The 24,540-nt window shown below is 50.0% G+C and overlaps 1 protein-coding gene across 1 annotated transcript in view; it reads right to left on the bottom strand.

Moving 5' to 3' along the window:
- LOC140385855 (cadherin-7-like) overlaps positions 1 to 24,540 on the bottom strand; it is a 141,601-nt gene that overhangs the window by 20,233 nt on the left and 96,828 nt on the right. The window contains exons 8-10 of the mRNA XM_072468448.1: positions 20,855 to 20,991; positions 13,123 to 13,244; positions 5,308 to 5,425 (exon numbers count right to left, since the gene is read on the bottom strand). Coding sequence (XP_072324549.1) covers positions 5,308 to 5,425; positions 13,123 to 13,244; positions 20,855 to 20,991 — 377 coding nt within the window. The remainder of the gene's footprint in view (positions 1 to 5,307; positions 5,426 to 13,122; positions 13,245 to 20,854; positions 20,992 to 24,540) is intronic.

Raw genomic sequence — 24,540 nt, forward strand, 5'->3', positions numbered from 1 at the left:
CAATGTTGGCTCCGCTAACAACTTTCTCTGGGTTGCTGCATTGTTAATACCGCAAACCAAACGGTCGCGTAACATTTCTGACAAGGTCTCACCATAGTCACAGTATTCCACAATCCCGCGTAGCCTGGATAAAAAAATCGGCAAGGGATTCTCCAGGGGTCCTCTCAGCGGTATTAAACCGGTAACGCTGGACTATCGTGGACGGGGTTGGGTTAAAGTGTTGCCCCACTATATTCACAAGTTCGTCAAACGTTTTGATGTCCGGCGTAGCTGGGTACGTAAGGCTCCTAATCACCCCAAACGTATGCGGCCCGCAGGCGGTGAGCAATATGACCACCTGGCGCTCGTTTTCAGTGATATTGTTTGCCCGGAAATAGTAACGCATCCGTTGTGTGGACTGGTTCCAGCTTTCCAGCGCAGCATCAAAAACATCCAAACGTCCGTACAGAGGCATGGTATAATAGAAAACAACTTCCAACCTGTATCCAACAAAAATCCAGGGAGGTGGCTTCAGCAGTGTAGACAGCTATTCACTTTTACCTTCGTCGCCAGTTTTGTAAGGGCCACGAAGAATCCAGCACGAGTTTTAAGGATACAAAATAACAACGTTTATTTACTATAACAATATATATATATATATATATATATATAACAGTAGCAGTAACTTCCCCTGCTACCTTCTCCTTCCTGCTGGTTCCTGAACTGGCCAGCTTATTTATACTAGGAGCTTCTCCGCCCCCCTCATTGGGGAAGTTCATACTCCCATAGGATTGTGGGATAGTCATTAGTCCCCAGCCAATTGTAAGTAGGCAGGTTATAACAGTCAGTAAGGGAGTAAGTGAGTAGGGGGGTTAGGAAGAGAGTTGATAGCTGCGATCAAGGAGTAGTTGGATTGGGTGGGATATCAGCTAGGTGCGGGGGTTGTCAGCTTGGCTCGGGGGATGTTGGGTTGGGTCAGAAGGGTTATCGGGTCAAGGTGTTAGGTATTTGCCGGGGGGGTGGGTGGTGTGGGGAAGGTGATCTGGATGTTGGTTGGGTATTCAGGGATCTAGTTTGGAAGTTTTGGGGGATAATTGGGGGGGTTGGTTTGTCGTTACCCAGGCGTTAGACTAGGATTTGTATGTCTAACATTTCCAAGGTAACTGTCTGGGTAAGTAAGTTAGAATTGTCCAAGGTCTCCGATTCATTCTCCGAGTTGGTGACATTTGCAGATCGGGGAACCAGGCCTATCAGAAGTTTAAACTTCCCAGGGAATTCACACAGAACTCTGCACCTGAGAGCTTCCACAGGGTCCCGACACACATCTTTAGTCATTCATCCGGTCTCCATCAATCTGAAGATTAAAAGTTTTGATACGTTTTTAGAAATCTTTCATGGGAGGTGGGAGCCGCTGGCTGGGCCAGCATTTGTTGCCCAGCCTTGAGCTGTGCGGCTTGCTCGGACATTTCAGAGGGGCGCAGTTAAGAGTCAACAACCATCGCTGTGGACCTGGGGTCTCACCTCGGCCGGAGCGGGTAAGGACGGCGGATACCCCTCCCTGACGGTCTGTTTCTGCAATCGTGCACTTCATTAGTCGATCAAAATATAATTCATTTGCAGCTGCCTTGAAGAGCTACACATTTGCAGCTAAACCCTGCTGTGGTGCCCTTAAAGGGGCAATCACCACAGACTCTGAACTCAATGATACACAATAAGTGGATTTGTGGTTGCAAAGTACAATTTGAATCAGAATCGAACCACTTAGACGAGAGAGAAACGGGGTTAACATTTCAGGTCAATGTGTTTTCGTCCAATCTTCTCATGCAACGCTGTCTTTGTTGAGATTTATTTTCTTGGCTGAAGAAAAACACACATATACCAAGCATTTCTGGCGAGGGTTCTCAATTCTTTCATCCTGAAAATTGGCTGCTTCCACTCCAGTTCTAATGGGAGGGCAGAAAAGCTCAATGAAATCTTTACCACATCATATTGATTTCTGGATGACCCAGGAGACATCGGGCGCAGTTCTCCCATCGGGAGTCTAAGTGCCGACGCCGGAGTGAAAACCGGAGTGTTTCACTCCGGCGTCGGAACCAGCTCCCAGCCCCCGCGCCCCCCCCCCACCCCCCCCCCACCCCCACCCCCGGTGGGCTAGGAGCGGCGTCGCGTCATTTACGCGCGCCGGGCATTGGCGCCGCAAAAAGGCGGCGCTGCGTAAGTAGATGTCAGACGGATCTTGCGGGACGGCGGAAGAAAGGAGGCCCTCCTTCAGAGAGGCCGGCTCGCCGATTGGTGGGCATCGATCGTGGATCAGACCCCATTTGAGGCTCCCCCCCCAGTGCAGGAAACCCCCTCCCCCTCCCACAGGCCACCCCCCCGCAGTGTTCCCGTGCTGTTCCCGCCGGCAGCGACCAGGTGTGGACGGCGCCGGTGGGAACCCGTCGTATTGGGCAGGCCACTCGGCCCATCCGGGCCGGAGAATCGCCCCTTGCCCGTTGCAAACGGCGAGCGGCAATTCTCCGTGATTCTTGCCGCGCCGGTTTGGGGGGGTGGGCGAATCGCGTGCGGGTGTCGGGGCGGCGTGGTGGGACACGCGCGACGCCCCGGCGATTCTCCCACCCGGCGTGGGAGGGGGGAGAATTCCACCCAGTGTGTTTGAATTGATATTTGGGTGGGAGTGAAGAAGAGGTTGAGAAGAAAGGAAGGGTTATTCTGGCTGAATGGATCAAAAATAAATGTGGTCTCAGTGAGGGTGACCATAAAAAAGGGGTTGCATATTTAATATGATATTAAGGAAAGGTTAAATGATATAATTACATTTTTAAATCAATCCTGCTATGTCAAACTTAAAAAGACTAATTAATAGAGCTATAGATTTCACCAAGTAAGCGATTCTATTTCCAATACCAGCTAGGTTTTACACAGTCTAATTAGTTGCCAGATATATCTTCATCTCCTGATAAGATGTGTTACGAATCTCAATGTGCCAAATTGAATCATAGAATCCCTACACTGCAGGAGGTGGCCTTTTGGCCCATCAAGTCTGCATGAACCCTCTGGAAGAACATCCTACCGAGGCCCAATCCCACACCCTATCCCCACCTAAACTGCTGCTCACCTTTGGACACTAAGGCACAATTTTAGCATGGTCAATCCACCTATTCTGCACATCTTTGGACTGTGGGAGGAAACTGGAGCACCCGGAGGAAACCCACACAGACAGCCATCCAAGGCTGGGATCGAACCCGGGTCCCTGGAGCTGTTTAGCAGCAGTGCTAACCACGGTGCCACCGTGCTGCCCACAAGTTGTCCATGGCTTTCAAAGCAAAATACTGTGGCTGTTGGAGAAAGTGTCACACTGGGCTCGAAATGTTAACTCTGTTTCTCTCCGACTCTGCCTGGCCTGCTGTGCTTTTCCAGCATTTTCTGATTTTATGTCCATCAATCTATTTGCATTACAGGAACAGATTCCTTCATGCTGAATCTAAACATGATCTAAAAACATGGATCAGGCCAATCGTATCAGCGGCCCTTTTCCAGTTCTCTTTAATGTTTATCGTATTGTGCACAGAATTATACAATTCATTATGGACACTGTTATTTTACATGTGAATTAAGAAAAAGAGGTATGAGTTTCAGTCACATCTTTACATCGTTCATGGGTAGAAATTCAGCAAATTGTCCATCTGATTTACTTACTGAACATTTGGGAGCAAGTTGTTTTTTCTCCACTGATTATAAATGGGTGGGTACTTCCCCCATCTGATGAAATAGAGTGTCCAAGATGTCGCATATTTTTAACATATTTCAGTCACTCTGAAATCATTGGAGGCTTTCAACACCATTCAGCCAAGTATGGAATGGACTGGCCTGAATTATTGAACAGTAACATGGCGAGAAGGCAGGAGAATGGGAATGAGAAACAAATCAGCCATGATTGAATGGCGGAGCAGGCTCGATGGGCCGAGTGGCCCAATTCTGCTCCTATGTCTTATGTTCTTATGGTCTACGTCATCTGTGGGCCTTTTGTTGACAAAACAGGGGTGTGTCTTCGCTCACTTGCTCTATGACTTTTCATCCTGAAAAGAGGCAGAAAAAGAGATCGAAACAAAGACAGAGAGATTATCAATGCAGGGGAGGGGCGGCAGAATGTGGAGATTAGGCCACAATAGGTTTAAGGTGCGAGGGGCAAGGTTTAGAGGAGATGTACGAGGCAAGTTTTTTTACACAGAGGGTAGTGGGTGCCTGGAACTCGCTGCCAGAGGAGGTGGTGGAAGCAGGGACGATAGTGACGTTTAAGGGGCATCTTGACAAATACATGAATAGGATGGGAATAGAGGGATACGGACCCCGGAAGTGTCGAAGATTTTAGTTCAGACGGGCAGCATGGTCGGCGTAGGCTTGGAGGGCCGAAGGGCCTGTTCCTGTGCTGTACTTTTCTTTGTTCTTTGTTCTGAATCAGATCAGCCATAATCATATTGATTGGTGGAGTAGGTTGACGGACAAAATGGCCTACCCCTGATTTTTTTACGAAGGCAATTCACCATGACGTTCTGAAGGCCCATTCTGCCCTTCAAGCCTGCCCCGCCGATCGATAAGGTCGCTGCTGATCTGGCTGTGGCCTGACCCCCACATTCTGCCTACCCCCTCTTAATTTGTCTGTTTGTATGGGCAGGAAAGAGAGAGAGAGAGAGACAGAGGGAACGAAAGGGGGAAAGAGAGAAAGAATGAGTGAAAGAGGGAGACAGAAAGAGAGAGAGAAAGAAAGAGGGAAAGGGAGAGATTAAGAGGGAAAGAGAGCAGGTGATGGGAAGAGCGAAAGAGAAAGCGCGAGAGAATGGGAGAGATAAAGGAGTACTCAGTTGACATTGTCTGATGAATTTGGACTGAGCACTGGGATTGTTCAGTGGAGATGTGCACCACAACATGTACACAGCAAATTAAATCTTGTTCCAACTGACATTCGGATGGATTGGCCGCACTTAAACAGCAAAGGTTTTTACAGTGAGCTGAGAGCCAGGAAGTTCCCTGGAGCCGCTAGTACTCTGGTGATCTACAGTGTTCCAGGGGGCGGCAAATAGTTTATTCTTTTCGACCGGTGAACAGCCAACAGTTGCGACTGCTGCTGCTGCAGTAATGAGAACATTTGTGGCCACTGTGGCTGCAGCATCCTTCGCAGTTATTGTCTACCATACATCGGAGCGCGTGTCGATAAGGTGCAAAAGCCAGTTAGCATCTGAAGTTCAATCTCGCACACTGCAGGGATCATCGGGGAGTGTCTGCGATGGATGAAAGCCCATTTACTATGGCACGCCCCTGGTGTCCTACCTTTATTATCCCTAACTGTAAAATTGGGATTACTGGCAGCATCTGACGCCAAGGTAAAGTAAAAGTGATGTCCCTCCACTGCCTCATCCTCGTCCACTGCGCCGATGGTTTGAATGAGCTAAAGTAGGAAAGATTTGAGATCAGTCAGAAAACAGAATTCACAGATATCACCTTACCCTTCACTGTAACACGAGCTGATTGGCAGACTGGGGTCCGGAGCACAGCTGTGATGCTTAGCTGTCAGGATGGAGCTGCACTTTATTGTGTCTCTTGCAAAGCCTTTGCTCAGATACTCGCCCGCGAGGGTGGGGGGGGGGTGGGGTGGGGGGGGTGGGGGGGTGGAATTCAGAGCTCCGGTTGCCAAGAAAACACTTGGGAAAGATGGTGGTTCTTCTGCCATTGCTCATGCCCTGGGGAAGGGCAGCTTATCGAGATCAGGGAGAGTAAAGCTGATTTTAGAATAATGGCCAGCAATGTTTAGTTACGCGGCACTGGATATTTCCGTGCCAAGGGTGGCGTTTTGGCTCCAAACTGGTTTCCGCACCAAACGCAAACACTTCTGGTGTGGCTGCCATCAGATGGCAACCTGGGTAGGCTGGTCCCTTTGCCAAGGGAGTGGACTTCATCATGGTGCCAGGTTCCACCGCCTGTGCACACATGCCTTTATGGGCACCACATCTAAATGCAGAGGTGCACCGCCAAGGGTTCTATTCCCCAAATGTGCGGTTGGTGTTCAACCATGCTTCACGTATCGCGCAGACGAATAAGATCAGAACAATAGGAGAAATAGCAGCAGGAGTTGGCCACAGAGTCCATGAGCAAACTCCGCCAATCAATACAACCGCGGCCGATTGTAGGCATCACCTCTATATTCCTGCCCACTCCCTGAATTGTTCTTGTCGGATGGCCTGATTTATATTACAAGAACACTTGTAGCTAAAGCTATAAACGATTTTACCGAATTTACAGTGCAGAAGGCGGTCATTCAGCCCATTGAGTCTGTACCGGCCCTTGGAAAGAGCACCCCACTTAAGCTCCATGCCTCTACCCTATTCCTTTATCCCCGTAACCCAGTAACACCACCTAACGTTTTTGGACACCAAGGGCAATTTTTAGCATGGCCAATCCACCTAACCTGCTCACCTTTGGACTGTGGGAGGAAACCGGAGCAGCCGGAGGAAACCCACGCACACATGGGGAGAACATGCTGACTCCACACAGACAGTGACCCCAGCCGGGAATCGAACCTGGAACCCTGGAGCTGTGAAGCAACTGTGCTAACCACTATGCTACTGTGCTGCCCCCCAGATTTATTGACAATAGCAGTGGGTAAACTATATACAAAACAAGAGATGAATAACAGTAAGATCATGCACGAGCAACCTCTCTTGGTCAGCATCCTCCAGCCATTCTGAGGGGTCACCCGACTCTAACATTCACTTATAGACTTCACTCGGTGAATTACAACACAACCATGATATCAATACGTTCCCGACATGAATGCCCGCTGTCCTGGATACAGTCACGATGCATCCAATCTGCGTAGTCCACTGTGCCCTCAGTTATATAACCCGCCACATCAAACCAGAGGGTGGCTGCAGGGCATTTTACACCTGGCTCATCATCCTGATGCATAACCACACCACATGTGGACAGCATGTGTACAGTGAGAACCATACTGTCATGTGAAAATTCAGCACACAGGCTAATGGAGTGCTGAAGCAACGTTCCTGCAACATTCAACTGTAACTGTGTCACAATCCTTGACAACCTCGTCATCATGACTGAAGAGCCTTTGTCGCCGAAGACATGGTAAGTCGCTCAGGAGCGGGCCGACGGAGGAGGAGGGAGGAGAGAAGGAAAAGACCATGGGCTGTATCTGCCCCAGTCTGCGAGGAGCCTTTCCTACGGGTGAGATCAGCTCAAGTTCGGCCTCGATGGAGAGAATCTCCTGGAGGCCACAAAAAAACCCGGCAAAGTGCCGCTGGTGGAGAGCTTCCCGGCCCTGCAGCCACCGAGAAACACCTTGGCAAACGTACCGTTAAGCAGAATTTAACTTCAGTCTACTGAGTGGCCCCCACAGTGTTTTAACCTCAATCGCTTCCTGTGGTAACAAATTCCATAGACTCATCACAATCTGGGTGAACAAATGTCCCCTATTCCCAGCCCTGGAAGGTTTGCCCCAGATCCTTCGACAATGACTCCTGGGGCGAAATTCTCCCCCAGCGGCGCGATGTCCGCCGACTGGCGCCAAACAAGGCGCCAATCAGACGGGCATCGCGCCGGCCCAAATGTGCGGAATGCTCCGCATCTTTGGCGGCCTAGACCCAACATTGAGGGGCTAGGCCGACGCCGGAGGAATTTCCGCCCCGCCAGCTGGCGGAAATGGCGTTTGTTGCCCCGCCAGCTGGCGCGGAAATGCGGCGCATGCGCGGGAGCGACAGCGGCCGCTGACAGTTTCCCGGCGCATGCGCGGGAGCGTCAGCGGCCGCTGTCAGTTTCCCGCGCATGCGCAGTGGGGAGAGTCACTTCCGCCTCCGCCATGGTGGAGGCCGTAGTGGAGGCGGAAGAGAAAGAGTGCCCCCACAGCATAGGCCCGCCCGCGGATCGGTGGGCCCCGATCGCGGGCTAGGCCACCGTGGCGGCACCCCCCGGGGTCAGATCGCCCCGTGCCCCCCCCCCCAGGACCCCGGAGCCCGCCCACGCCGCCTGGTCCCGCCGGCAAATACCAGGTTTGATTTACGCCGGCAGGACAGGCAATTTCTGGGCGGGACTTCGGCCCATCCGGGCCGGAGAATCCAGCGGGGGGTCCCGCCAACCGGCGCGGCCCGATTCCCGCCCCTGCCCAATCTCCGGTACCGGAGACTTCGGCGGGGGCGGGGGCGGGATTCACGGCGGCCTACGGCCATTCTCCGACCCGGCGGGGGCTCGGAGAATGACGCCCCTGGTTCTGAACACCCCCACAATCGGGAACATCCTTCCTGCATCTACCCGATCTCGTCCTGTTCGAATGTTCCACGTTTTTATAATCTTAAATCTCCATTCAACAGAAACCTTACCCTCCCTCTACACTGACCACCCATGCTGTCTCCTTAGCCCACAATATTGACATAAAAGCCATTATAAAACAACCATGACTGTGTTTTAAAAGGGCAGCACGGTAGCATAGTGGTTAGCAAAATTGTTTCACAGCTCCAGGGTCACAGGTTCGATTCCCGGCTCGGGTCACTGTCTGTGCGGAGTCTGCACATTCTCCCCGTGTCTGCGTGGGTTTCCTCCGGGTGCTCCGGTTTCCTCCCACAGTCCAAAGATGTGCAGGTTAGGTGGATTGGCCATGCTAAATTGCCCTTAGTCTCCAAAATTGCCCTTAGTGTTGGGTGGGGTTGCTGGGTTATGGGGCTAGGGTGGCGAAGTGGGCCTGGGTAGGGTGCACTTTCCAAGGGCCGGTGCAGACGCGATGGGCCGAATGGCCTCCTTCTGTACTGTAAATTCTATGATTCCAACCAAACGGTCCAATATTCAGTGCAAACATCAGCTGCTTGGCCTTAAAACATTTCCTGAATGCCAGTCCGCAGGCTGGCTGACAGGCAGCGACAGGGCCACGGGCAGAGTGGCAGGGGTAGGTGGCCCTGTGCTCTCATTCTAAGAGAGGACAGCAGGCACATGCTCCACAGAGTCCCGGCAATCCCTCAGAGCAATGCCTCAGCAGTCGCAACGTGAATGTGAAGTTACAAACTTCAGTGCGAAAAACAGTATTATTTAAATGGCGATACATTGGGAAGTGTGGATGTACAAAGGGATATGTAAGTGGAGAGGCAGGTGCAGCAAGCAGTCAGGAAGGCAGATGGTATGTTGGCCTTTATTGCAAGAGGATTTGAGCACAAGAGCAAGGGTATCTTACTGCAGTTGTACAGGGCCTTGATGATACCACACCTGGAGTATTGTGTCCGGTTTTGGTCTCCCTACCTGAGAAAGGATATATTTGCCATAGAGGGAGTGCAGCGGAGGTTCACTAGGCTAATACCAGGGTTGGTGGAACTGTCCTTTGAGGAGGGATTGAATGGAGTGGGTCTGTATTCACTGATGTATCGAAGACCGAGAGGAGGTCTAATTGAAACATGTGAAATTATAACAGGATTGGACAGACTAGGCGCAGGGAGGATGGTTTCCCTGGTTGGGGAATGTAGAACCAGAGCGCACAGTCTCAGGATACAGGGTAGACCACTTAAAACGGAGATGAGGAAACACGTCTTCCCTCGAAGGGTAGTGAACCGATGGAATCCTCTACCACAGAACACTGTGGAGGACAAGTCACCAAATATATTCAAGAAAAGGATAGATTTTTTAATAAGATTTTAATGGCGTCAAGGGGTACAGGGATAATATGGCTTTGAGATAGAAGATCATCTATGAACATATTGAATGGTAGAGCAGGCTTGAAGGGCAAATAGGTCTACTCCTACTCCTAGTTTCTACGTTTCTAGCTTCAAACAAGACAATCTTCCAGCTTGTGTTCCTTCACGAGATTCAAACTAAGATTAAGCCTCCCCTGCCTTCCACGCATTCAATGATGGACAGTAAGACATCTTACAACACCAGGTTAAAGTCCAACAGGTTCGTTTCAAATCATGAAACCTGAGGAAGGAGCAGCGCTCCGAAAGCTCGTGATTTGAAACAAACCCGTTGGACTTTAACCTGGTGTTGTAAGACTTCTTACTGTGCTCACCCCAGTCCAACGCCGGCATCTCCACTTCAATGGTGAAGTTAGCGTTTACTCCACTCATAGAGCAGGTCTGCGATTTCCTTCGGCTATCTTCCTTTAGTGAGCTGCAAACCACACAAGGGCCAAACCACAACACTAAAAGTCCTTCCCAGCAAATATCCAGATAAACTGACACCAGAGAACCTTCCTAAACTCCACTTATCTCCATGATGAGGTTGCCTGCTTTGGGATGTCCCCTAACTTACCTGTAAGTTTATTATTCCTCATTCACAATGAAGTAAATGGATTTTACAACCTTTCAAGGTTGATTGAATACTTTTAAACAAATTTAGCTCCAGCTCCCAAATAAAAACATCCCTCGAGACTGCCATTATGGCACGATTTACAGACATTTATATATATCTCTTCAGCTAAGAACAGCCCATCTGTTGTTTTATCGCTCTATCTTTGCTGTTCTGACTGCATTAAAAAAATCTAAGTCGTTTTTAGAACTGTCATTTCTTGAGGTATTCTGCTAATCTCTAAATCTGAGCAAATTCATAGAATTCCTACAGTGCAAAGGGGAAGTCATTCGGTCCATCGAGTCTGCACAACATTTCAAAAGACCACCCTGCCGAGGCCAAACCCCCCCCCCCCCCACCCTGTAACTCCACCCTAAGGGGCTCCAAGCGTGCTTGAATTGCATGTTCTACGATTAAATTTCACAAAACTAAAAAACAAAATTCTGAAACACAGGAACCACACACTAGATATTCGCAAGAACAGCAGGGAGGCCATTCAGTCCATCATGTGTTGCTCTAGTCTCTGAGAGAGCTGTCCAATTAGTCCCTTTCCCTTACTCACTCCTGCAAATGTTTCCTATTTTTAAGTGAATATCCATGTCCCTTTTGAGCCGTTACCATTAGCTCCCAAACCGTGCACTCCAGAGCATAACAACTCACTACACATATAATAAATTTTCATTGGTCTCTTCTTTTCTTTTCCTTCTCGTACTTTTCAACCCCCTTTTTATAAAAGATTGAAAGCGTAACTTCTGAGGTGGGACAGAGAGTAGCAGTGAAAGTTTTCAGAGACACATACCATCTCAGGCGATAAATTGGAATTTTTGCAGCTGTATGTTAGTTAGTGGGTTTCTACGGTCCTTTGTCATTCTGTGTTGCCTGCTAGATAATCTCACTTGGTATGCCGTTAAACAACGGAGCAAAATTGAAACTTTTTTGGACGAATCTGGACTTTGTGTGTCCAGCCGGCATTCCATTTTCCCAGCTCCATCCCTCCCCTTGGCCGTCCCCCTGGGAATTCCCCCATGTCTACTTCTGGGTGCTCCGGTTTCCTCCCACAATCCAACGGACTCCAGGTTAGGTGGATTGGCCATGCCAAAATTACCCCTTCGGGTCCAAAAGTGTGCAGATTAGGGGGTTACGGTGATGGGGTGGGGGAGTGGGCCGAGGTAGGATGCTCTTTCAGAGGGTTGGTGCAGACTCGATGGGCCGATTGGCCTCCTTTTGCACTGTAGGGATTCTATGGATTCTGCGGAGGCCGGGCTACCGGCCCAAAGCGGTGGATTCCAGCAGTCGATAGCTTATTAAGGCTCATTGTTGTAGTTTCCAGTCCGTCTCCCAATCTACCCAGGTGGTGGCGCGCTGGCCAGATGTTTGGCAGTGTTTTCCCAGCAGCAAACAGGGGAAACCAGTGCTCCTGGTGGGCTTATAAAGCTGACTCCAGCCATAATGGCTGACTGCCCAGCTGGAAGGGTTTCTCCAAAATGGAGGTGTCCCTTCTCTCTCTCTCAACGCTTACATTCCTTGCTGCTTCAGCTGGAGGGTGTCTTCTGGCCCTCCATCTCCGAGTGTCCGCTGGAAATCTTTACTTGTCCAGTGAGCCCTCCCTCGGCTATTAATTATCCAACTGGGGGAAAATCACAGCCGGGTGACCCAGAAGGTTAAACCCGTTAAAAGTTGCTTCGGCCCCTGTAAAAATCAGGCACACGGGCAGCAGTACTACTGGAGTTCCATCTTATGGTACACAAGACCGTGCCAGAAAAGTTTTACTTTGACCTTTCATTTTCAATTTTATGTTCTTTTTCTTCTGGTCCCCCCCCCCCCCCCCCCCCCCCCCCCCCGAAGCCCAGGCTTCTCATGCCCATTTTCCCCATGGCAACAAGGTTCCGAAGTCTGCGAGGTTAGGCCCTGGCCACAGTTTCAGTTTTAGACGCGCTATTGCTGAAAGCTGTCGTCCATTAGAAAGAGCAGGGGCGAAATTCTCCGGTATCGGCGCGATGTCCGCCGACTGGCGCCCAAAACGGCGCAAATCAGTCGGGCGTCGCGCCGCCCCAAAGGTGCAGAATGCTCCGCATCGTGGGGGGCCGAGCCCCAACCTTAAGCGGCTAGACCCGCGCCGGACGGATTTCCGCCCCGCCAGCTGGCGGACAAGGCCTTTGGTGCCCCACCAGCTGGCGCGGAAATGACATCTCCGGGCGGCGCATGCGCGGGAGCGTTGCGGCCGCTGACGGCATCCCCGCGCATGCGCAGTGGAGGGAGTCTCTTCCGCCTCCGCCATGGTGGAGTACGTGGTGAAGACGGAAGGAAAAGAGTGCCCCCACGGCACAGGCCCGCCCGCGGATCGGTGGGCCCCGATCGCGGGCCAGGCCACCGTGGGGGCAACACCCGGGGCCAGATCGCCCCGCGCGCCCCCCCAGGACCCCGGAGTCCGCCTGCGCCGCCTTGTCCCGCCGATAAGGTAGTTGGTTTAATCTACGCCGGCGGGACAGGCATTTTAGCGGCGGGACTTTGGCCCATCCGGGCCGGAGAATCGCGGGGGGGGGGGCCCGACAACCGGCGCGGCGCGATTCCCGCCCCCCGCCGAATATCCGGTGCAGGAGAATTCGGCAACCGGCGGCGGCGGGATTCACGCCAGCCCCCGGCGATTCTCCGACCCGGCGGGGGGTTCGGAGAATCTCGCCCCAATTCTTTCAGGAGGAGCAACGCCTCACCGCATCAAAGCAATGGACGAGCTCCTGGCAAGCGCAGCAAGCAGCAATGCTTCGCCACAATGGCAGCCGGGACAATGTCCCAATTTCTGGGAATTCTTACCTGGCCGGGCTTTGCGTTTTCACACACAAACGTTTTGTAAGGAATCGGGAATGCCGGAGCGTGGTCGTTGTCATCGAGAACTCGAATATGCACCCGGATTGAAGTAACTTTCTTTGGGTCACCTGGAGCAAACAGACAACAGTCGAGAGGCAGCGGGTGAGGTTTGGCTTTAGTTACGTCAGCAGGTTCTTTGTCGGTATATGAAATGGTTTTCATTTTTTTTGTCCTTGCAGATCCCAGGGGCTGGATTTTCCGGTCACCGACGCCGCGCGCCGTACCGACGGCCTCAGGCCTCCCGATGCTCCGTCCCCGACCGGCCGAGTTCCCGGCAGCATGGGACACATGTGGTCTCATCGTCGGGAACTCAGCGTGGCCGCTGGGGACCCTGTTCCCTGGGTTTCTGTGGCTATGACTCATCTTTCATTCTCTCACTCCACAGTATAAATATTTCCCACTTTCTCTGTCTTTTAGCTTTAGGTTATCTGGCCTCGAAACGTTAGCTCTTTTCTCTCTCTACAGATGCTGCCAGACCTGCTGAGATTTCCAGCATTTTCTCTTTGGTTTCTTATTTTCTACGTTCCATTTCCAAGCTGCAAGGAAATAAGGGCCGGTGAATGAATTATTTTTCCATTGGGGCGACGGAGCAATTAAGTAGACATAATTTGGGGCTTTCAAAATGAATCTGGCTGTTTAATTTAATACGCTTGCAAAATTAAAGCATAGAACTATTAGAACAACAAAGCTTCTCAAACGTTAGTGATAGTCTTATTACTGTCAAATCAATATTTGTCTTGACATTTAAAAATTTTAATTGACAAATTGATAACGAGGTTGGAGATTATATAGAGTGTGTTCAAACAAATTAATGAGTTGGACTTCTCTCATTTTGTGTTTTGCGTGATTGTATATGCTTGTGATAAAATGGTCCGCTGAATAATCCAGTAATGATGTCCTTCTTGTCAAAGGACATGGTGCATAATTTTCTCAGCTTTTAAAGCTAACGGCATGATTCGACTGTCTTCATGAATAGAATCCTAAACATTTATTTTCAAACAAAGTTTGGGTTTTTACTTTTTTTAGTTGGAACTTCCTTTCAAACCCCAAGAACAAGGTTTGGCGCTCCTTTCTTCAAGAGGTGTATGAACTGGTTTGCTCGGTATGGCCAGTGAGAATAGATCAATTCACAGAATAAAATTTACAGTGCAGAAGGAGGCCATTCAGCCCACAAGTCTGCACCTGCCCTTGGAAAGAGCACCCTACCTAAACCCCATGACTCCACCCTATCCCCTTTATCCCCGTAACCCAGTAACTCCACCTAACTTTTTTGGACACTAAGGGCAATTTAGAATGACCAATACACCTAACCTGCACATCTTTGGACTGTGGGAGGAAACCGGAGCACCCGGAGGAAACCCACGCAGACAGGGGGAGAATGTGCAGGCTCCGGGATTCGAACCTGGGACCACAGTGCTAACCACTGTGCTACCATGCGGCACCGCACTTGTAACAGCATACTATGGTAAAATCGATCTTGATTCAACTAGCAATCAGGAATTCTGCCTGAAGATATTGACAGGACGATTTGCATGTATGTAGCACCTTTCATGACATTCTGAAAGTCGGAAAGTACTTTTGATTTGTAGTCACAGCTGCAATGTAGGAAACGCAGCAGCCAACCTTGACGCAGCAAGATCCCACAGACAGCAATGCGACATTGAGCAGGTAATCTACTTCAGTGAAATGAAGTCAGAAAGTGTTGGAAAAACCCAGCAGGTCAGGCAGCATCTGTGCAGGAACAAAGGGAGTCACCATTTTGAACATCATATGGCTTTTCCTCGGAACTCTTTTTTGGAGTTCTGAAGAGTCATATTGGATTCGAAACACTAACTCTGTTTCTCTCTCCACAGATGCTGCCCGACCTGTTGAGTTTCTCCAGCACTGTCTGATCTTATTTCAGATCTCCAGGGTCCGCAGTATTTTGCTTTATAGGTTCCATAGAATCCCTATGGTGCAAAAGGAGGTCAGTCAGCCCATCGAGCCTGCACTGACCCTCCAAATGAGCACCCTAACGTGGCCCACTCCCCCGCTCGATCCCCATAATCCACCTAACCTGCACATCTATGGACACTAGGATGCAATTTAGCATGGCTAATCCGCCTAACCTGCACATCTTTGAGCTGTGGGAGGAAGCCAGAGCACTCGGAGGAAACCCACGCAGACACGGGGAGAACGTGCAAACTCCACACAGACAGTCAGCCAAGGCTGGAATCGAATCCGGGTCCCTAGCGCTGTGAGGCAGCAGTGTTAACCACTGTGCCACCAAACTTTGATTTGTCTGTTTTTGTGATGTTGATTGAGGGATGACCAGGACATTGGCAATAACTCCAGCTACCCATTTTCAAAGCCGATACATTGAGAGGACCAGTGCAGCATTCCTTCAGCACCACGCTTGAAGAACAGATTTAAACTTTGTCCTGAAGGGGGACTTGAAATAAGAACTATCTGACACAGAGGCAGGGGGATTACCAACTGAACTATGGCTGACACCAACAGCTTACCTCAGACAATGGGGCCGGTTTAGCTCAGTTGGCTGGACAGCCGGTTTGTGATGCAGAGCAAGGCCAGCAGCGTGGGTTCAATCCCCGTACCGTTGAGGTTATTCACGAAGGCTCCGCCTTCTCAACCTTGCCCCTCGCCTGAGGTGCGGTGACCCTCAGGTTAAATCACCACCAGTCAGCTCTCCCCCTCAAAGGGGAAAGCAGCCCATAGTCACCTGGGACTGTGGCAACTTTACCTCAGATATAACTTAACCTTAACATTCTCATGAAGCCTCCTGTATCTTGCAGCTGAGCTCAAGTAACCTGAAGATAGTCCTTCTTAAACCCTCTCTCATTTAAACTTTCAATTAACCCTTGTGGTAGTATGTATTGGGGGTCATGTGGGACTGGAAGCCCTAATGTCATTGGCTGACAGATCCCGGGTCCTGGTTGGCCGATGACCTCAAGCCCCGCCCTGAAGGCGGAGTATAAGAAGCCGGAGTCTTCCCCCGCAGGCCAGTTTACTATCGAGCTGCTGGGGAACAGACACGCTTAATAAAGCCTCATCGACTTCACTCTATTCGTCTCATGGAGTCTTTGTGCGCTACAACCCTTTAACTCTTTTTTTCTTGACCTACAGACATGCGGATCAGGGGCAGGAGTAGACCACTCGGCCCCTCGAGCCAGCTCTGTGATCCAATAAGATCATGGCTGGTCTGAATGCAACTTCAACCCCACATTCCTGTCTACCCCCGATAATCTTCTATCCCCTTGTTAAGCAAGACCTATCCAGCTCTGCTTAAAAAATATGCTAAGGCTCTACTTCCACTGCCTTTTGAGGAAGTGAGTTCCAGAGACCCACGACCTGCTGAACTAAAACATTTCTCCCCATTTCTGTCCGAAATGGGTGACCCCTTATTTTTAAACAGCGACCCACGTTCTAGATTCTCCCACAAGAGGGAACATCCTCTCCACATCCACCTTGTCAACACCCCTCAGGATCTTAAAGGTTTCGATCAAGTCACCTCTTACTCTTCTAAACTCTGTTGGGATGCAAATCTAACCTTGCCAACCTTTCCCTGTAAGACAACCCACCCATTCCTGGTTACTAGTCTGGTAAACCTCCTCTCAACTACTTCTAACACGTTTCCATTTTACCTGAAAGAAAGAGCTTCATTATTGGACGCAATACTCCAGGTGTGGTCTCACCAATGGCCTTTACAACTGAAGCATTACTGCCCTACATTTGTAATCAATCCCCCTCACAATAAACTATAACATTCCTTATATGCCAGGGCACCCAGATCTCTCTACACCTTCGAACTTTGCAATCCCTCACCATTTAGACAATAAACGTTTTTATTCTTCCTTTTTATTCTTGCTAAAATTTCACATATGGTGTCAACATTTGTGTGAAGCACCTTGGGAGCTTTTTAACCAAGGCAATATGCTGGTGAAAGCTATTGTCACTTTAAAAATAGTGCCCCTGCGGTTAATATCTGACTTTGTCCATTAGAAATAGTGGCCGGAATCAATGGCCCCCGCGATTCACTTTTCCCGTTGGCAGCAGCCCCCCACCCCCCACCCGCGCCCGCGGGTTTCCCGGTGACAAGGGTTGCCTTCAGTGGGAAAACCCCCATTGACAAGAGGAGGGAAGAAAGAATCCAGCCGCCAGCGATGGGTGCGCCACCGAGAAACATGCGGCTGGCGAACCAGAGAATCCAGGGCGCGATTCTCCCAGCCCCGCGCCCGGCCAGAGAATCGCCGCCACCGCGCTGCCCCGACGCCGGCGCGCGATTCTCCAAGGTGCGGAGAGTCGGCGGCATTTGCGCGGCAGGGTGCCGGTCACGGGCCGCTGTACGAGGTCGGGCCGCCGATTCTCCGGCCCGGATGGGCCGAGCGGCCGCGCGGAAAAAGCAGAGTCCCGCCGGTGCCGTCCACACCTGGTCGCTGCTGGTGGGAACTCTGCGCGAAGGGTCGGGGGGCGGCCTGTGGAAGGGGAGGGGGGCTCCGTGCCCGGGGGGGGGGGGCCTCCGATGGGGTCTGGCCCGTGATCGGGGCCCACCGATCGGCGGGCCGGCCCCTCCCCCCCGGGCCTACTTTGTTGCGCATCTGGCCCCAGAACGGCCGCGCCATGTTGTGTCGGGGCCAGCGCGTTCCGTAAAGCCACCGCGCTTGCGTGGGTTGGTGCGTCGCCACTGCGCATGCGTGAGTTGGCGCCGCCCCCAGTGCGCGCCAGGAAGTGAGGCTGGAGCGGTGTGAACCGCTCTAGCGCCGTGCTGGCTCCCTGTGGGGGCTGTTTCACGATGGCACGGACACTGCGATCGGAGAATCGTGCCACCAGTATTTGGGAATGTTTTTCATGTACAAACATTCTGCCGTATCTAAGGGTGAGGACTATTATTTGTAACAAGTTGAATAGCTTTGATATTATGCAGGGAATTATAACAATTGGGTGCGATCTCTCTTTGCTCTTGCTATTGTTAGTGGCAATAGTGAGGCCATTGTGGTCACATTTCCCTCTTTCTCATCTCACGCCGACTGCCTCAAAACATTTCATCTTCTTGCGTGACTTCATTCTTCGTGTCCTCAACTTTAATTATTCCATCACTGGTGGCTGAACCTTCAACTGCCAAGTCCCTAAGTTCTAGAATCTCCTCCCTAAACCTCTCCCTGTCCCCCTCTCTCCTCACCCTCCCAACCCCTCTCCCGCACAAGCCTTGCTTTCCTTTCTTAAACAGCTCCTTAAAATCTACCCCTCTGACCACGTTTTTAGCCATCTGATTTACTAAAATGACGTGGTTCAGTGTCAAATTCCATTTGGACTTGACTAAGGAAATTTAGCATGTCAGCTATGACCCTCACCAACTTTTACAGATGCACCATAGAAAGCATTCTTTCTGGTTGTATCACAGCTTGGTATGGAGCCTGCTCTGCCCAAGACCGCAGGAAACTACAAAAGGTCGTGAATGTAGCCCAATCCATCCCGCAAACCAGACTCCCATCCACTGACTCTGTCTACAATTCCCGCTGCCTCGGAATGGCAGCCAGCATAATTAAGGACCCCACGCACCCCGGATACACTCTCTTCCACCTTCTTCCGTCAGGAAAAAGATACCAAAGTTTGAGGTCACGTACCAACCGATTCAAGAACAGCTTCTTCCCTGCTGTCATCAGACTTTTGAATGGATCTTGTCATAATTTACACCAGTATATTATGGTGCAGACACACACTGATGGACATGCAGTGGGACCAATCAGCATACACAACACCGCAGCCAATCACCAGTGAGAGCACACGCACTATAAAGATAGGGGACAGGAGAGTTCCCGCTCATTCTAGTAGCAGCCAGCTTGGAGCACAGAGCTCACAGCCTGCAACACAGACATTCACCATGTGCTGAGTGCATCACCTGGTTAGGACTAGGCAAGGGTCAACAGTTAAAGCTGGTATTGCATTTACCCACAGTTCCAGTATGTTACTATAGTTAACCTTATAATAAAATAGAGTTGCACCACTTCCAGTGTTGGTGACCTGTTTGTGATCCAGAACACCCAACACATCAGATCTACCTCGTATTAAGTTGATCTTTTCTCCACACCTTGCAATAACTGTAACATTATATTCTGCAGTCCCTCCTTCCTTCCCTATGTACGGTATGCATGGTTTGTACAGCATGCAAGATACAATACTTTTCACTGTCTACTAATACATGTGACAATAATAAATCAAATCAAATGAAATCAAAAAATTTGATAATGCTCCTGTGTAGCAGCTTGGGCTGTTTAGTTACATTGAAGGTGATCTATAAGTGCAAAGCTTTTATTGTTGCTCCAGCCTTAAATGTCATAAAACATTCCAAGGTGCTTCACAGGAGTGTTATCAATCAGAAATTAACACTGAGCCACATTACTTATTAAACTATGAACCGTGTGAAAATCAAGTCAGGGTGTGAGTTGGCACCTGGGGAACACATTCACACATCTTTGGCCGTCAGAGTTCAGCAAATCATTTTGCATATGCATTTGGTCACACAGAGGTTCTGGCAACTGCCGTCTCGTGACATGGCGCTTTCAGAGTGCGCTGGAAGATTTCATAGATTGAAGAATTAGCTAGCTCAAATAAGATTAATAATACATAGGATGGTGCACCCTTGGATGTCCTGAAGCCTGGATAAAAATTGGAGCCATGGATCATTACATTGTGCAGTGCATTTTAATTACAAGATATATAGTGGGGCGAAAAATTAGTCGTCCTGACAGACTGAGTTCAACTTGCTTAGATACCATTATGCAGAAGGGCAGCAGGGTGGTACAGTGGTTAGCACTGCCGCCTCACAGCACCAGGGACCCAGGATCAATTCCAGCCTTGGGTGATTGTCTGTGTGGAGTTTGCACTTTTTCCCCGTGTCTGCGTGGGTTTCCTCCGGGTGCTCCAGTTTCCTCCCACAGTCCAAGGTGTGTGCAGGTTAGGTGGATTGGCCATGCTAAATTGCCCCATCGTGTCCCAAGATGTGCAGTTTTAGGAGGGGTTGCGGGGGTGGGCGGGGAAAGTGGGCCTGGGTGGAGTGTTCTTTCGGAGGGTCGGTGCAGACTCGATGGGCCAAATGGTCTCCTTCTGCACTGTAGGGATTCTATAAACCTGAAGTTAGAGAAATTAAAACGAAGCATTAATTGTTTACTTTCTAATTCTTGTAATTTGCCAATAAGAAAGAGTAAACTCACAGAGATGTAAATCCTGGACTTGGAAACAGGAGGAGTCCATTTAGCCTCAGACAAAAATCAATTGGTTTCTGGATATCAGTGACATCAAGGGTTTTGGGGAGAATGGAAAAATTATGTAAGAGATAGATGATCAGCCATGATCTGTTTGAATGGTGAAGCAGGCTCAATGGGCCGAATGGCCTCCCACTATTTCCAATGTTCCTAGCCCAAAAGTCATTCATGCCATTCAATTTGATCGTGGTTAACCTGTATCTTAACACCATCTACCATTGGTTCCCCAAAACATTGATATTCTTGCAAGTTGGGGGTGAAAGGAATTGCTCAACGGACGCAATCAATGGTGAGCAGACAGGCTTGAAGCGTGTGACCTTCACAAGAGATTTTATCCGAAAAAACATTCAATAGGCGACCAAGAAAATGAAAAACTAAAAGTTATTTGATGAAATTTGGGGACACCGGAAATGACATACTTGCTTCTGATGCCGAGACTGTTAAATTGTACCAAGGGACTGCCTCACGGTCAAGGGATTGAGATGCCGTTAAGGTTCCATTCTTCGTATCGATGTTGAAAATTCTGTCCATGTCAGTGGGACGGTCAATGAAATACCTGCACGATTTAAACAAAATAATCCAAGTTTGATTTTTATTGTGTGCAACCTTAGGATTTCAGAATGCAGAAACCTGGCCAATATATGGATAGCCACTCTCGCAAAGGATACTGTGTACGCTCCCAACCTGCCAGCAATTTGCCACAAAATTAATTTGCTCAGAGACATTTGATTCAAACTCGTCCATCAAATCTCTTCCTTTGGACGAAGGTTTCATCAGCGTAAGCTATTTTTAAAATGTTGTCATTTTCAGTCTTCCTGAGGCGCATTCCCCGGATACTTCCCATTCTGCAGCTGTTCAGGAGAACATGAAAACCCACGTTTTAAAGGAGCCTAGACACTGTTCAAGTGACCTTTCTCTCACTCGTACAGGGAGATCATCTGACAAGGCAGATATTTCTCAAGCAATTTCACCTCATCAACAGGGCAAGAGAGGTCTTGTTGAATGACATTGGACTTGCATTTGGGTTTATTATCATATGTACCGAGGTACAGTGAAAGTATTGTTCTGCGTACAGTCCAGACAGATCGTTCTGTATATGAAAAAACATAGGTCATACGATAAATACACAATGTAAATACATAGACATAGACATTGGGTCAAGCATACAGATTGTGTAGTACTACTCAGCAGAGAAGATGCAGAGAAGACTTTTGTATCTCCTGCCCGATGGAAGAAGTTGGAAGAGTGAGTAAGCCGGGTGGGAGGGGTCTTTGATTACGCTGCCCACTTTCCCAAGGCAGCGGGAGGTGCAGACAGAGTCAATGGATGGGAGGCAGGCCGCATCATGGACTCGGCTGTGTTCACGAATCTCTGTAACTAATTCTGTTTTAGATAGAATCTTGGTAGGGCCATACTTGGAATATTGATTGCAGTCCTGTGGTACAAAACCAGGAATGGTAGAAGCAGTTCTTTTGGGGCTAGTAGTTCCATTTTGGCCGAAGAATGGCACTGGTGCTGTGTGCAAACACTTCTGGGGTGAGTCATGCCAGATGCCATATTGAGTGAGGGCTCAGTGAACATACACTGGAATCATGCAGAGTCGTCAGACTACATACAATTTTGGAGTATTGTGTGCAGTTTTGGTGTCCGTATTTTGATTTGGTTTATTATTGTCACATGTATTGGTATACAGTGAAAAGTATTGTTTCTTGCATGCTGTACAAACAATGCACACCGTACATAGGGAAGGAAGGAGAGATTGCAGAATATAATGTTACAGTTATAGCAGGGTGTCGAGAAAAGATCAACTTAATACGAGGTAGGTCCATTGATGTAGGCAGGGGCATGTTCTCCACTCTGCTTCCTGAAGTCAATGATAATCTCCTTCGTTTTGTTGACATTGATGGAGAGATTATCTGAGGAAGGATATTCTGGCTATAGAAGGAGTGCAGCGAAGATTTACCAGACCGATTCCTGGGACGGCGGGACTAAAGTGTGAGGAGAGATTGAGTCAGTTAGGATGATATTCATTGGAGTTCAGAAGAATGAGGTGGGCGATCTCATAGAAAGCTATAAAATTCTAACAGGACCCGAAAGGGTAGTTTCAGGAAGGTTGTTCCAGATGGTGGAGGAGTCTAGAATCAGGGTTCACAGTCTGAGGATACGGGGTAAACTATTTAGGACAGAGATGAGGAGAAATGTCTTCACCAAGAGAGTGGTGAGCCTATGCAATTGGACACCACAGGAAGCAGTTGAGACCAAAACATTGTTTTATAATTTCAAGAAGGAATTAGATATAGATCTTGGGGCAAAAAGGATTAAACGTATGCGCAGAAAGTGGGAACAGGTTACCATAAGACCATAAGATATACGAGCAGAATTAAACCATTCGGCCCATCAAGTCTGCTCCGCAATTCGATCATGGCTGATGGGAACATTCTCCTGCCTTCTTCCCGTAACCCCTGATCTCCTTATTAATCAAGAACCTATCTATTTCTGGCTTAAAGATACGTGGTGATTTGGCCTCCACAGCCTTCTGCGGCAAAGAGTTCCACAGATTCACCACTCTCTGGCTGAAGAAGTTCCTCCTCATCTCAGTTTCAAAGGATCGTCCCTTCAGTCTGAGGCTGTGCCCTCGGTTTCGAGTCTCTCCCACCAGTAGAAACATCTTCTCCACGTCCACTCCACCCAGGCCTCTCAGTATTCTATTAGTTTCAATTAGATCCCCCCTCAACCTTCCAAACTCCATTGAGTACAAGCCCAGAGTCCTGAACTTCTCCTCATATGACATGTTGGATGATCAGCCATGATCATAATCAAGGGCGCAGCAGCTCAAAGGGCCGAATGGATTCCTCCTGGTCCTATTTTCTATGATGTCAATCAGAGTCCAATGCTGGGGCGTCATTCTCCGACCCCCCGCCGGGTCGGAGAATGGCCGTTGGCCGCCGTGAATCCCGCCCCCGCCGAAGTCTCCGGTACCAGAGATTGGGCGGGGGCGGGAATCGGGCCGCGCCGGATGGGCCGAAGTCCCGCCCAGAAATTGCCTGTCCCACCGGCGTAAATCAAAGCTGGTATTTACCGGCGGGACCAGGCGGCGTGGGCGGGCTCCGGGGTCCTGGCGGGGGGGCGCGGGGCGATCTGGCCCCGGGGGTGCCCCCACGGTGGCCTGGCCCGCGATCGGGGCCCACCGATCCGCGGGCGGGCCTGTGCCGTGGGGGCACACTTTCCCTTCCGCCTCCGCCACGGCCTCCACCATGGCGGAGGTGGAAGAGACTCTCCCCACTGCGCATGCGCGGGAAACTGTCGGCGGCCGCTGACGCTCCCGCGCATGCGCCGCATTTCCGCGCCAGCTGGCGGGGCACCAAACGCCATTTCCGCCAGCTGGCGGGGCGGAAATCCCTCCGGCACCGGCCTAGCCCCTCAATGTTGGGGCTCGGCCCCCAAAGGTGCGGAGCATTCCGCACCTTTGGGCCGGCGCGATGCCCGTCTGATTGGCGCCGTTTTTGGGGGAGAATTTCGCCCCAGGTTTGGTACCAGTATCACTGGTCCAGAGCTCTCTCTTAATCATTATGGCTGAACATGCATCCATCAGCAGGAAGGACTCCCTTCAATGCTATTTGAAGGGATCATCAACAACCCAGTGTTAATTTCTGGTTCATTTCATTTACCTGTTGCTGTAATTGTACAAGCTTTTGAAAGTTGTTTCAAATTCACAGGGAGTGGTGTGGGAGGTGCTGAAGGACCGTTTGGACCCAGAAGGTGCACCCAGACCAGAGGCAGCATATCATGCCTCGTCTGCTGACAGCAGTCATGATGTCCTCATTCTGTGCCATCAGCATTTAGAGCCATCACAACAAGCCAGAGGGGCAGCAAGGTGGCACAGTGGTTAGCACTGCTGCCTCACAGCGCCAGAGACCCGGGTTCAATTCCGGCTTCGGGTGACTGTATGTGTGGGTTTCCTCCGGTTGCTCCAGTTTCCTCCCACTGTCATGTGCAGATTAGGTGGATTGGCCAGAATAAATTGCCCCTCAGTGTTCAGGGGTGTGTAGCTTAGGTTAAGGGGTTGTTGGGATAGGGTGGAGTGCTCTTTCAGAGGGTCGGTGCC

The sequence above is a fragment of the Scyliorhinus torazame genome, chromosome 11 (genome assembly GCF_047496885.1).
Source record: "Scyliorhinus torazame isolate Kashiwa2021f chromosome 11, sScyTor2.1, whole genome shotgun sequence".
NCBI lineage: Eukaryota > Metazoa > Chordata > Chondrichthyes > Carcharhiniformes > Scyliorhinidae > Scyliorhinus > Scyliorhinus torazame.